Source organism: Indicator indicator, chromosome 5 (assembly GCF_027791375.1).
Source record: "Indicator indicator isolate 239-I01 chromosome 5, UM_Iind_1.1, whole genome shotgun sequence".
NCBI classification, from domain to species: Eukaryota; Metazoa; Chordata; class Aves; order Piciformes; family Indicatoridae; genus Indicator; species Indicator indicator.
Window position 1 is genome coordinate 160025 of NC_072014.1, and position 13079 is coordinate 173103.

General features: G+C 47.0%; 1 protein-coding gene across 1 annotated transcript in view; it reads right to left on the reverse strand.

Moving 5' to 3' along the window:
• The window catches only part of NCKAP1 (NCK associated protein 1), a 113991-nt gene that overhangs the window by 35205 nt on the left and 65707 nt on the right, over positions 1 to 13079 (reverse strand). Inside the window, exons 16-22 of the mRNA XM_054380868.1 lie at positions 12189 to 12247; positions 10389 to 10534; positions 9841 to 9973; positions 6437 to 6556; positions 5322 to 5461; positions 3327 to 3458; positions 1494 to 1712 (exon numbers count right to left, since the gene is read on the reverse strand). Coding sequence (XP_054236843.1) covers positions 1494 to 1712; positions 3327 to 3458; positions 5322 to 5461; positions 6437 to 6556; positions 9841 to 9973; positions 10389 to 10534; positions 12189 to 12247 — 949 coding nt within the window. The remainder of the gene's footprint in view (positions 1 to 1493; positions 1713 to 3326; positions 3459 to 5321; positions 5462 to 6436; positions 6557 to 9840; positions 9974 to 10388; positions 10535 to 12188; positions 12248 to 13079) is intronic.

Consider the following 13079-nt stretch of genomic DNA (forward strand, 5'->3'; position numbering starts at 1 on the left):
CCCACAGTCCTTCCCAGGTCACACCGCCCACAGTCCTTCCCAGGTCACACCGCCCACAGTCCTTCCCAGGTCACACCACCCACAGTCCTTCCCAGGTCACACCACCCACAGTCCTTCCCAGGTCACACCGCCCACAGTCCTTCCCAGGTCACACAGCCCACAGTCCTTTCCAGGTCACACCGCCCACAGTCCTTTCCAGGTCACACCGCCCACAGTCCTTCCCAGGTCACACAGCCCACAGTCCTTTCCAGGTCACACCGCCCACAGTCCTGTCCAGGTCACACCACCCAAAGTCCTTTCCAGGTCACACCACCCAAAGTCCTTCCAGGTCACACCACCCAAAGTCCTTTCCAGGTCACACCACCCACAGTCCTTCCCAGGTCACACCACCCAAAGTCCTTTCCAGGTCACACCACCCACAGTCCTTCCCAGGTCACACCACCCACAGTCCTTTCCAGGTCACACCGCCCACAGTCCTTCCCAGGTCACACCACCCACAGTCCTTTCCACGTCACACCAGACAAAGTCCTTTCCAGGTCACACCACCCACAGTCCTTTCCAGGTCACACCACCCACAGTCCTTTCCAGGTCACACCACCCACAGTCCTTTCCACGTCACACCAGACAAAGTCCTTTCCACGTCACACCAGACAAAGTCCTTTCCAGGTCACACCACCCACAGTCCTTTCCAGGTCACACAACCCACAGTCCTTTCCAGGTCACACAACCCACAGTCCTTTCCAGGTCACACCGCCCACAGTCCTTCCCAGGTCACACCACCCACAGTCCTTTCCAGGTCACACCACCCACAGTCCTTTCCACGTCACACCAGACAAAGTCCTTTCCAGGTCACACCACCCACAGTCCTTTCCAGGACACACCACCCACAGTCCTTTCCAGGTCACACAACCCACAGTCCTTTCCACGTCACACCAGACAAAGTCCTTTCCACTTGACAACAGCCAAAGTGCTTTTTACTTGACAACAGCCACAGTGCTTTCCATTTCACACCAGCTGAAGTCCTTTCCCATCACAACAGCCACAGTGCTTTCCATTTCACACCAGCTGAAGTCCTTTCCCATCACAACAGCCACAGTGCTTTCCATTTCACACCAGCTGAAGTCCTTTCCCATCACAACAGCCACAGTGCTTTCCATTTCACACCAGCTGAAGTCCTTTCCCATCACAACAGCCACAGTGCTTTCCATTTCACACCAGCTGAAGTCCTTTCCCATCACAACAGCCACAGTGCTTTCCATTTCACACCAGCTGAAGTCCTTTCCCATCACAACAGCCACAGTGCTTTCCATTTCACACCAGCTGAAGTCCTTTCCACTTCACAACAGCCAAAGTGCTTTTAACAGGAGTTGGGAAGAGGAAACTTGCGAAGTCGGAAAGCTCAGAAAATTCCCAAGCACTCCAGTTCTCCAGTTCCAGATTGTTCATTGAACACAAGAAAACACTTGGAGCCAAGTGGTCATCTACCTACTTACCAGTTTGTGTACAGGCTGGTAATGGTGGGCTCCCCATGGCTATCCAAATGCTGGGTTTGCTGGAGCAGGACGTTGTTAAACACTCGGGTGATGTCGATCTGCACGTAGTTCTCTATTGACTGCAGGACTGTCATGTAGGCTCTCACACTGGTTAACAGCTCTGAAGGTTTGGCAATCTCTTGTGTGGCTTGATTGTACATGGTCATTCCAACAATTGACCTTTTAGGGAGAAAAAGGCAAACAAACAAACAAAACCACAACAAAAAACAAACCAAAATTGGAAAGAAATAGATTGCGTTTATTAGTAAAATTAAACAAAGATGCTGCTGAAAAATTATTTCCTATTCAAAACTTCTTTCACCTGAAAAATTATTTCCTATTCAAAACTTCTTTCACCTGAAAAATTATTTCCTATTCTAAACCTGTTTTACCTGGAAAATTATTTCCCACTCAAAACTTCTTTTACCTGGAAAATTATTTCCCACTCAAAACTTCTTTACCTGAAATTATTTCCCACTCAAACTTCTTTACCTGGAAAATTATTTCCCACTCAAAACTTCTTTTACCTGGAAAATTATTCCCACTCAAAACTTCTTTTACCTGGAAATTATTCCCACTCAAAACTTCTTTACCTGGAAAATTATTTCCCACTCAAAACTTCTTTTACCTGGAAAATTATTTCCCACTCAAAACTTCTTTTACCTGGAAAATTATTTCCCACTCAAAACTTCTTTTACCTGGAAAATTATTTCCCACTCAAAACTTCTTTTACCTGGAAAATTACTTCCCACTCAAAACTTCTTTTACCTGGAAAATTACTTCCCACTCAAAACTTCTTTTACCTGGAAAATTATTTCCCATTCAAAACTTTCACCTGAAAAATTATTTCCCATTCAAAACCTTTACCTGGAAAATTTTTTCCCACTCAAAACTTTTACCTGAATACTTTGCCAACCTGCATGTGTAAAACTCTAAGCAATGCAGGTATGTCCCCAGCACTGTTAGAACATTTCCAAATCACAGAATCACAGAATAGTCAGGGTTGGAAGGGACCTGTGGGGATCATCTAGCCCACACTGCTCAGTCACCCAGGGTCAAGCAGAGCAGATAGCACAGGAATGTGTCCTGGTGGGTTTTCAAAGTCTCCAGAGAAGGAGACTCCACAACCTCTCTGGGCAGCCTCTTCCAGGGCTCTGTCACCCTCACAGTCAAGAAGTTCCTCCTCATGTTGAGGTGGAATCTCTTGTGCTGAAGCTCACATCCATTGCTCCTTGTCCTATCCCAGGGCACAACTGAGCAGAGCCTGTCCCTGTCCCTTCCTTCCTGACCCCCAGCCCTCAGCTATTGATAGACATTGATCAGATCCCTCTCAGTCTTCTCCTCTCCACACTAAACACCCCCAGGGCTCTCAGCCTCTCCTCCCCAGGCACTGCTCCAGGCCCTTCAGCATCCTTGGAGCCCTCCCTTGGACTCTCTCCAGCAGATCCCTGTCCCTCCTGAACTGGGGAGCCCAGACCTGGATGCAATATTCCAGGAGAGGTCTCAGCAGGGCAGAGGAGAGGGGGAGGAGAACCTCCCTGGCTCTGCTGGACACACTCCTCTGAATGCCCCCCAGGACCCCATTGGCCTTCTTGGAAACAGGAACTAACAATTGTCTGTGTCTGCATGAATCATTTCTTTACTGTTTTTTAGCTGGCAACTGACTTAGAAGTTCCACAATCCACCTTTAAAAAACTAATTCTGTGTTGGAAGGAGACACTAATTCCAGCAGCAAACCAGCAAAAGGCTTATCTTGCAGAAGGAGAACCCTGCTAACTTGGCAATCTTTCTTACTTGGTGAAGCGGATTTCCAGGTGGGAAGTCAAATATTCCCTGGGGGTGAAGGTGTGCTCCCAAACCACCATGTTGGGTACATAATTGATGGAGAAGCAGAGCTCAGAAAGTGCAGTGTGCAGCTTGTCCAGGCTTTAAGAACAGGCAACAAGAAATGAAGGGAAAAAAAAAAAAAAGACAAAACCATATGTAACATAAGTGTGTATTCATAAGGCAAGCACGTGCTGCTGGGTGGGAGATGCCTCAAAACCAGGGAGAGCTCTAACTCTTCATTATCTCTTTTCACTTCAAGATGCTTTCCTACCTTGATTAAAACACAAGAACACATACTACAACTGCAGCTCCATCACGCAGTGACTCCATATACACACACACATACATCTATACATCTATAAATATGAATATCACAGAATCGGAAGCACAGAAACATTCAGCTTGGAGAAGACCCTCAGGATCACCAAGTCCAACCCAGAATCCTCTACAAGGAAACATCCAGCTTGGAAAAGCCCCTCAGGAGCACCAAGTCCAACCCTACTCTACAAGGCTCACCCCTAAACCACCTTCAAACGCAGCCAGGCTTGGGGACTCCACCACCTCCCTGCCCAGCACATCCCAATCCCTGACCACTCTTGTTAGGGAAAAATTCTTCCTACTGTCCAGTCTGAACCTACCCAGTTGTAGTTTGAGGCCATTCCCTCTTGTTCTATCACTATGTAATACTTTTAACTCAAGAAGAACAGTCTGTTAAGGTGTTTTTTTTTTTTCCTCCAAAGTGAACCAAGCAATACAAGTCATGTTTGCTACCAGCTAGTACTAAAAACCTACAAATGCAGGGGAAGAGAAGCTTAAGCTACAAGGAAGTTCTTTTCCCTTAACTTCTCTAATCTTTACAGTTCTCTGAAGTTTGGTTGCTGCAACTGTAGCAAAACCACTTCCCTTTCAGCATTGTGTGTGTTTTGGCAGCCCTAGCCACAACACTAAACATTTAATTGTTTCCTTTTCTCAGCCTCCTTCCTCTTTATACTACCATAGAATGGTTTGGGTTGGCAAGGAGCTCCAAAGCTCAGCTAGTCCAACCCCCTCTGCACTCAGCAGGGACATCCCCAACTAGATCAGGTTGCCCACAGCCCTCTCCAGCCTCACCTTCAAGATCTCCAGGCATGGAGCCTCAACCACCTCCCTGGGCAACCTCTTCCAGTGTTCCACCACCCTCATGCTGCACAACTTCTTCCTCACATCCAATCTCAATCTGCTCTGCTCTACTTTGAAGCCATTGTCCCTGCTCCTGTCCCTGCAGCCCTTTGCAAACAGTCTCTCTGCAGCCTTCTTGCAGCCCCCTTCAGGTATTGGAAGGTCATCATTAGGTCTCCCCAGAGCCTTACTACTCTCCCATCATGTCCTCTGATCTCTCTGAACAACTGTCTTCTACCTTTTCTTCCTCATCTTCTTATACATCCCAAAGGGTATTTTTAAATCTTTCCTTTTATCTCTCTCTGAGTTTCTTTTTTTCCCTCATTGTTGGGGTTTTCATTTTTTCTGTAGCCACTAACAAGGAAACCTTTCCCAGCTGGTATGCCACAAATCCATCCCATCCCTGAAAGCATCAAACCACCTTCTGGCAACAAGAACTTCCAAGCCCAGCCTGCACTTCACTTAGTTAACAGTATTGAAAACAAGACAGAACTGAAGATGCCATCCACTTGTTTGGAATTCCACAATTCCCATGACTACACAGGAAACCTGCTGCACTGTGCACAGGGATCCTTTCTGCTCAGGAAAGGAAACAGCTTAGAGGATAAAATTCAAGAGGTACATATTCCTATCCTCTACATAATGGGATTCAGTCTCCCATACTCCCATGGGAAGCATCACATGCTCCCTAACTACAAAGCTGTCATAGTTAAGTCAACTCAGTCAAACTAAGCAAGAAGCATTCAATATGTGAACCATGCATGTTTTGACTTCAAGGTGAAAGGAAGAGAAGAGGCAGCTTACTTTGTCACAACCAATCTGTTTTTCCTCATGCTTTCCACTCCTGGTTTCTCCCTTTCAGGTTCTCCTTTCTTCCCAGTTTGTTTTTTTGACTTTTTGTTCACTGCTTGACTGATGGTTTTGGCACAATGCTTTGGCAGCAGCTAGCAAACAGAAAGAAGTAGCCCACTCCATATTAAAATCCAACTTTTTAGCAACTGGGAGATGCAGAACAAGCTTCTGGGTCAGGGTGGAGGCTTCATCACACAAGGAACACATTGATCCTTTGATAACTAACTATACAACTCTTATTAGAGCCTTCCTTAAATCAACTTTTGTTCTATAAACAGAAAACCTCCCCAAAACCTGAGGGAGGGAGGGGGGCGTGAACAGGAAACAGAGCCATAAAACTTCAGATAGCTGAAGAGAGAAAAATGACAAAGAATTAAACAAGACACAGGATCAAAAGATGTTAGGGGTTGGAAGGGACCTCTGAAGATCTTCCAGTCCAACCCCCCTGCCAGAGGAGGACCATGGAATCCAGCACAGGTCACACAGGAACACATCCAGACAGGGCTGGAAAGGCTCCAGAGAAGGAGACTCCACAACCTCTCTGGGCAGCCTGCTCCAGGGCTCTGTCACCCTCACAGTCAAGAAGTTCCTCCTCATGTTGAGGTGGAACCTCCTGTGCTGCAGTTTCCATCCATTGCTCCTTGGCCTATCCCAGGGTGCAACTGAGCAGAGCCTGTCCCTGTCCCTTCCTTCCTGACCCCCAGCCCTCAGCTATTGATAGACATTGATCAGATCCCTCTCAGTCTTCTCCTCTCCACACTAAACACCCCCAGGGCTCTCAGCCTCTCCTCCCCAGGCACTGCTCCAGGCCCTTCAGCATCCTTGGAGCCCTCCCTTGGACTCTCTCCAGCAGATCCCTGTCCCTCCTGAACTGGGCAGCCCAGACCTGGATGCAATATTCCAGGTGGGGCCTCCCCAGGGCAGAGGAGAGGGGGAGGAGAACCTCCCTGGCTCTGCTGGACACACTCCTCTGAATGCCCCCCAGGACCCCATGGGCCTTCTTGGCCTCCAGGGCACATTGCTGTCCCATGCAGAACTTCTTGTCCAGCAGCCATGAGCACACTCACCTGGTCACTCAGGGTGCACTGTTCTGTGCAAATGTCTGTGATAAGATTCCGAGCCTGCTTTGCCATCTCATCCAGGAACATGTTACACAAGGAAAGGCTACGGTCTCCAATGTGATGCCTCTGTCAGACAAAAGAAAGGGAGCCTGAATTTTCAGCTTCTCCTTACCACACTGCAGGTTAGGAGTTCCCTAAATCATATCAAAGTAGGGTATGAGAAATTCACAGAATCACAGAATCAACCAGGTTGGAAACAACCTCAAGGATCATCAAATCTAACCTGTCACCCAAGACCTCATGACTACTAAACCATGGCACCAACTGCCACCTCCAATCCCCTCTTGAACACCTCCAGGGATGGTGACTCCACCACCTCCCTGGGCAGCACATTCCAAGGGCTAACAACTCTCTCTGTGAAGAACTTTCTCCTCACCTCCAGCCTAAACCTCCCCTGGTGCAGCTGGAGACTGTGTCCTCTTGTTCTGGTGCTGCTTGCCTGGGAGAAGAGACCAACCCCCTCCTGGCTACAACCTCCCTTCAGGGAGCTGTAGAGAGCAAGAAGGTCTCCCCTGAGCCTCCTCTTCTCCAGGCTAAACACCCCCAGCTCCCTCAGCCTCTCCTCACAGGGTTTGTGTTCAAGCCTTGCTGCCCTTCTCTGGACACATTCAAGTTTCTCAATGTCCTTCTTAAACTGAGGAGCCCAGAACTGGACACAGTACTCAAGGTGTGGCCTAACCAGTGCTGTGTACAGGGGTACAATGACTTCCCTGCTCCTGCTGGCCACACTATGCCTGATGCAGGCCAGGATGCCATTGGCTCTCTTGGCCACCTGGGCACACTGCTGGCTCCTCTTCAGCTGCTCTCCACCAGCACCCCCAGGTCCCTCTCTGCCTGGCTGCTCTCCAGCCACTCTGTCCCCAGCCTGTAGCACTGCCTGGGGTTGTTGTGGCCAAAGTGCAGCACCCAGCACTTGGACTTGTTGAATGCCATCCTGTTGGACTCTGCCCATCTGTCCAGCCTGGCAAGGTCCCTCTGCAGAGCCTTCCTGCCCTCTAACTGATCAACACCTGCTCCCAGCTTGGTGTCATCTGCAAATTTACTGATGATGGACTCAATCCCCTCATCCAGATCATCAATAAAGATATTGAACAGGATGGGGCCCAGCACTGATCCCTGGGGACACCACTAGTGCCTGGCTGCCAGCTGGCAGTGGCACCATTCACCACCACTCTCTGGGCACAGCCATCAGCCAGTTCCTAACCCAGCACAGAGTGAACCTGTCCAGGCCATGGGCTGCCAGCCTGGCCAGCAGTTTGCTGTGGGGGACAGTGTCAAAGGCCTTGCTGAAGTCTAGGTGGACTACATCCACAGCCTGCCCCACATCTACCAGGTGGTCACTTGAGCATAGAAAGAGATCAGGTTGGTGAGGCAGGACCTGCCCTTCCTAAATCCATGTTGGCTGGGCCTGATCCCTTGAACATCCTTCAGTGGTTGCCCCCAAGATGATCTGCTCCATAATTTTCCCAGGCATTGAGGTCAGGCTGGAGTTTCCAGGTTCCTTCATCCATTCATTTACTAAATCCTCAACAGTCTCAGCTCCAGGATTTTTTTTTTTTTTTTTGCTTTTTGATCTTTATTCTTTTAAGCAACCTGAACCATTCATTCTCCCAACTTACTAATCTGGCTTATTCTCATTAGAACTATTTTGCTTACTGTGCATTTAGCAAAACCTTTTCTGTAAAAGGAGGTAAAGCACTTCCAAAATGCTTAAGGAAAAAAAAAAAAGTAGATTTGCATGTTTAATTTGGATCCAGTTTCTTGCATGTTTAATTTGGATCCAGTTTATCCACCCATTATTGAGGATTTCTGTGAATTGCCTCTTCATTAATGTGCAGCAGTCCTAAAAGCTAAGAGAGGAGAGCCTGCAACTCAAGCTATAGAGAAAGCAGTATCCTTCATACCACTGAAAAGAGTAAATAATGAAGCCTGGCTGCATTAATTTCTGGATTCACTGCCTTTGTCCCTGGATATACACAAGCACAGCCTCTGTCTCACTGAAAAACCTTCTTTCACCACTGGTGTTTACTTCCCAGCAGCCACACTGCCACACACTGTACACAGCACAGCCATGGTTATTTTTCCAAAATGATAATAGTTACCAAGCCACACAATTCAGATATTCAATTCCAAGCTCTGCTGGCTGTGGCACAATGTGCTGAATTCACAGTGGACTTTGGCTACTGATTCCTTACTGTTACTGTAAATTGTTGTCAAAGACATCTCCCGTCCTGAGGGGAAGATTTCACAGGCTCAAAGAATGTCAGGGGCTGGAAGGGACCTCGAGAGATCATCCAGTCCAATCTCCCTGCCAGAGCAGGATCAATTAGAGCAGGTCACACAGGAACTCATCTCACAATCACAGAATGTTAGGGGCTGGAGGGGACCTCAAGAGATCATCCAGTCTAACTCCCCTGCCAGAGCAGCAGCACCTAGAGCAGGTCACACAGGAACACAGCCAGGTGCGCTCTGAATATCTCCAGAGAGGGAGACTCCACAACCCCCCTGGGCAGCCTGATCCAGGGCTCTGGGACCCTCACAGGGAAAAAGTTCCTCCTCATGTTGAGGTTGAACCTCCTATGCTGGAGCTGATATCCACTGCCCCTTGTCCTATCCCAGGGTGCAACTGAGCAGAGCCTGTCTCCTCTCTCTTGACCCCCAGCCCTCAGCTATTGATAGATATTGATCAGATCCCCTCTCAGTCCTCTCCTCTCCACACTAAACACCCCCAGGGCTCTCAGCCTCTCCTCCCCAGGCACTGCTCCAGTCCCTTCAGCATCCTTGCAGCCCTCCCTTGGACTCTCTCCAGCAGATCCCTGTCCCTTCTGAACTGGGGAGCCCAGACCTGGATGCAATATTCCAGGTGAGGTCTCACCAGGGCAGAGTAGAAGGGCAGGAGAACCTCCCTGGATCTGCTGGACACATTCCTCTTAATGCACCCCAGAAGTCCCAACTCCCTGTTTTCTTTTTCTGTCAAGGAGTTTCTAAATCATTTGGAAAAAACCAAACAAACAAACCCCAAACCCCTGTTGCTTAGTAAGTTTTAAAACACATGAGATTTATTAGCATTGAAGCCTGAGTAGCCCCAGAAGAGTCAACTAACCTCTGTACCTCAGTTTAAACTCTCTTTATAGTGAAGATAGATCATGCTTTGTCACTTCTGAAAAGGATTCTGAGATCTGTGGGTGAAGAATCCCCTAAGAAGGCATCTCCTTGGTTTGCTTCCCTTTGTACCACTCTTGTCCCTTGCATTTTACATTGCTCTAAGACCTTCCTGCAGTTTTCAGCTCTAATCCCCTCTGTTTTAAATGAGAGATGAAGGCAACCAAGAAAATACATTTTGAAATTACCTCTTCTGGGCACAGTTCGTGGGTACAGCTCATGAAGTGGGTACAGAGCAGTGGGAATGCAATTGAGTATCTTGACTGAGAGGGAAGCTCCAAACACTGCTGAAACATCTTCTCAAAAGCACGACTATAAAAACTGATCAGAAACAGACATTGAGATGGAACACAAACAGAAGGTTGCTGTCAACAAAGATGCTTCACACCAACCAAACATGCTGGTAAGTGTCAGATCTGTAATTAGAATGAATACTACAAACTGCATCATTGCTTTCAAAGGAGTTTGGTTTCTCCATTAAACTCCCTCAGTATTTTATTTGCATTAAGGCAACAGCTGAAAATGATCCCAGATAAATTATATGACTGCTTGGAGAACCTCTGATAGATCCTTCTGAGTCACCTTTATCAAACTAATTCTGATGGGATTCCCAGAAATTCTAATTGCTTCTCCCACTGCCCCACTGTATTTTCCCAGACACTTCCTCTACTTACTTGCAAGGGCAAATCAAACAAGGGATAACAAAAAAGCTTCCACAGCATGGTTAGTAACATACCAGAATATAGAAAGGTCTGAGGTTTCAACCAACATCTCCACCAAAGAATCTACCATTTTTGTGTGGAAAATGATTGTGTTCATCATTTTTCCCAGTTCTCTGTGGTCTGCAAGACCCAGTGAAGCTTTAGAAACACTGGTGTAGGCCTGGAAAAGCAAGAAAAAAAACCCCACCAAATTATTGTATCTATAGATGCTGGTTTTGCAAATTCCATTGCTGCTGCCCAATGCAAAAGGTAAATGCTATGCATAGAACACATGTCTGCTTTACAGAGCTTGGGTAGGCTATTTTCTCTTTCCATTACAGCTTAAGGAAGGCAAACTGCCCTTCAAAGGAGTCCCCAGAAGGCATTTGAAGAGGACATCAATTCACCCTGCAGAACAAAGCTGTTGATACATCACAAAGGTGCACTTGTCAGCCCCCATGTTAAGAGTCAGCTTTTGAAAAGCAGGAGAAAGAGTGTTTTGAAAATACAGATCCAAGCCTCTCTCATCTAGGGACAACTGATTGGACAGTGCTCCTCCTTTAGCAAGGAAACTGAAGATACTGTGACTGGATGGGCATGGCAGTGATCACACAATCACAGAAGATGAGGGGTTGGAAGGGACCTCCAAAGCTCATCCAGTCCAACCCCCCTGCCAGAGCAGCAGCACCTAGAGCAGGTCACACAGGAACACAGCCAGGTGGGTTTTGAATGTCTCCAGAAAAGAAGACTCCGCAACCCTTCTGGGCAGCCTGTTCCAGTGTTTTGTCACCCTCACAGTGATTTTTCCTTATGTTCACATGGAACCTTCTATGCTCCAGCTTGCACCCACTGTCCCTTGTCCCATCACTGGGGATCTCTGAGCAGAGCCTGGCTCCATCCTCCTCACACTGCCCTGGACATCTTGATCAACATGAATGAGGCCACCTCAGTCTCTTCTCCAAGCTAAATAGCCCCAGTGCTCTCAGCTTCTCCTCAGCAGGGAGATGTTCCACTGCCTTCAGCATCTTCATGGCTCTGTGCTGGACTCTCTCAAGCAGTTCCCTGAGATCCTTCCTGAACCGAGGGGCCCAGAACTGGACACATTATTCCAGATGTGGCCTCAGCAGGACAGGAGAGGGGGGAGGAGAACCTCTCTCGACCTACTCACCACAGTCCTTCTAATCTACCCCAGGATGCCTTTGGCCTTCTTGGCCACCAGAGCACACTGCTGGCTCATGGGCAACCTCCCATCCACCAGGACCCCCAGGTCCTTTTCCCCTTCCCTGCTCTCCCACAGCTCAGTCCCCAACCTCTCCTGCTCCACATTCTTTCCCAGGTGCAAGACTCTCCCCCTGGCCTTGTTGTATTTCACTCAACTTCTCCCTGCCCAACTCTCAGCCTACTCTCTACCTACTAACCACAGCCCTTCTAATACATCCTAGGATGCCATTTGGCTTTCTTGGCCACTAGGGCTCATTACTGATCTCCCTGAACCATAAGTTTCTCCCTGAACATTCTTCACCTTCCCTTGGCTGAGGAGGCTTCATCACACTCTGCACAGCACAGCTGCCAGTAAGCTGCTCAGCCTAACACAATCTATTTCTGAACTGTTGTGAACACCTCAAAGAATGATTTGCAAGAAGTAGGCAAGTCAGACAAAGCACCATTAGAATGCAGCAAACAATCTGCTTCAGGCTGTGTTTGATTTTAAGGGAATTAAGTTCTTCTTAGATGTCCTGTCAGAGCGATTTGCAGCTTGAGAGCAATCTAGAAAAGCAGCAATTTATTACACAGTTTGGTTTTAAGTTAGTGAAGTATCAGCCATAAAGTATTACCTGCAATCTAAACCAATCTAATCTCATTCCTCTGAAGTCAAATACTTCTCCATCTTCAACTGCATCAGGGAAAACAAATAAACAAACAAACAACAAATCAGAACAGAAACCCTTTAGCAAAAGAACTACAAATTCAGATCTATTATGTCACACCTTCTAACCCCTCCCCCCCCCCAAAAAAAAAAGGACTCAAGGATTACTTGGATACTGAAGAGCTCATGCTTTTAACTTCAGGATACCAAAACCAGCAGAACCACACTGACAGGAATTAAAATACCCAGGTGAAAACACCTGGAAAATGCTTTCTACATTAAAAGGTAGGGATTGAAATACATAGATGAGAACATGTGGAAAATGCTTTCTACATTAAAAGGTAGGGATTAAAATACATAGATGAGAACATGTGGAAAATGCTTTCTACATTAAAAGGTAGGGATTAAAATACATAGATGAGAACATGTGGAAAATGCTTTCTACATTAAAATGAAGGAATTGAAACACCTAGATGAAAACACCTGGAATATGCTTTCTACATTAACAGGTAGAAATTGAAAGACCCAGGTGAAAACATGTGGAAGAGGCTTTCTGCATGAAAAGGTAGGAATTAAAACACATAGGAGGAAACATGTGGAATATGCTTTTTATTAAAAGGTAGGAATTAAAACACCTGGATGACAACATGTGGAATATGCTTTTGACATTAAAAGGCAGGAATTAAAATACATAGATGAGAAGATGTGGAATATACTTTCTACATTAACAGGCAGGAATTAAAACACCTAGTTCACAACATGGGGAAGATGCTTTCTACATTAACAGGTAGGAATTGAAATACCTGCACAACATGTGGAATATGCTTTCTACATTAAAGGGTAGGAATTAAAATACCTA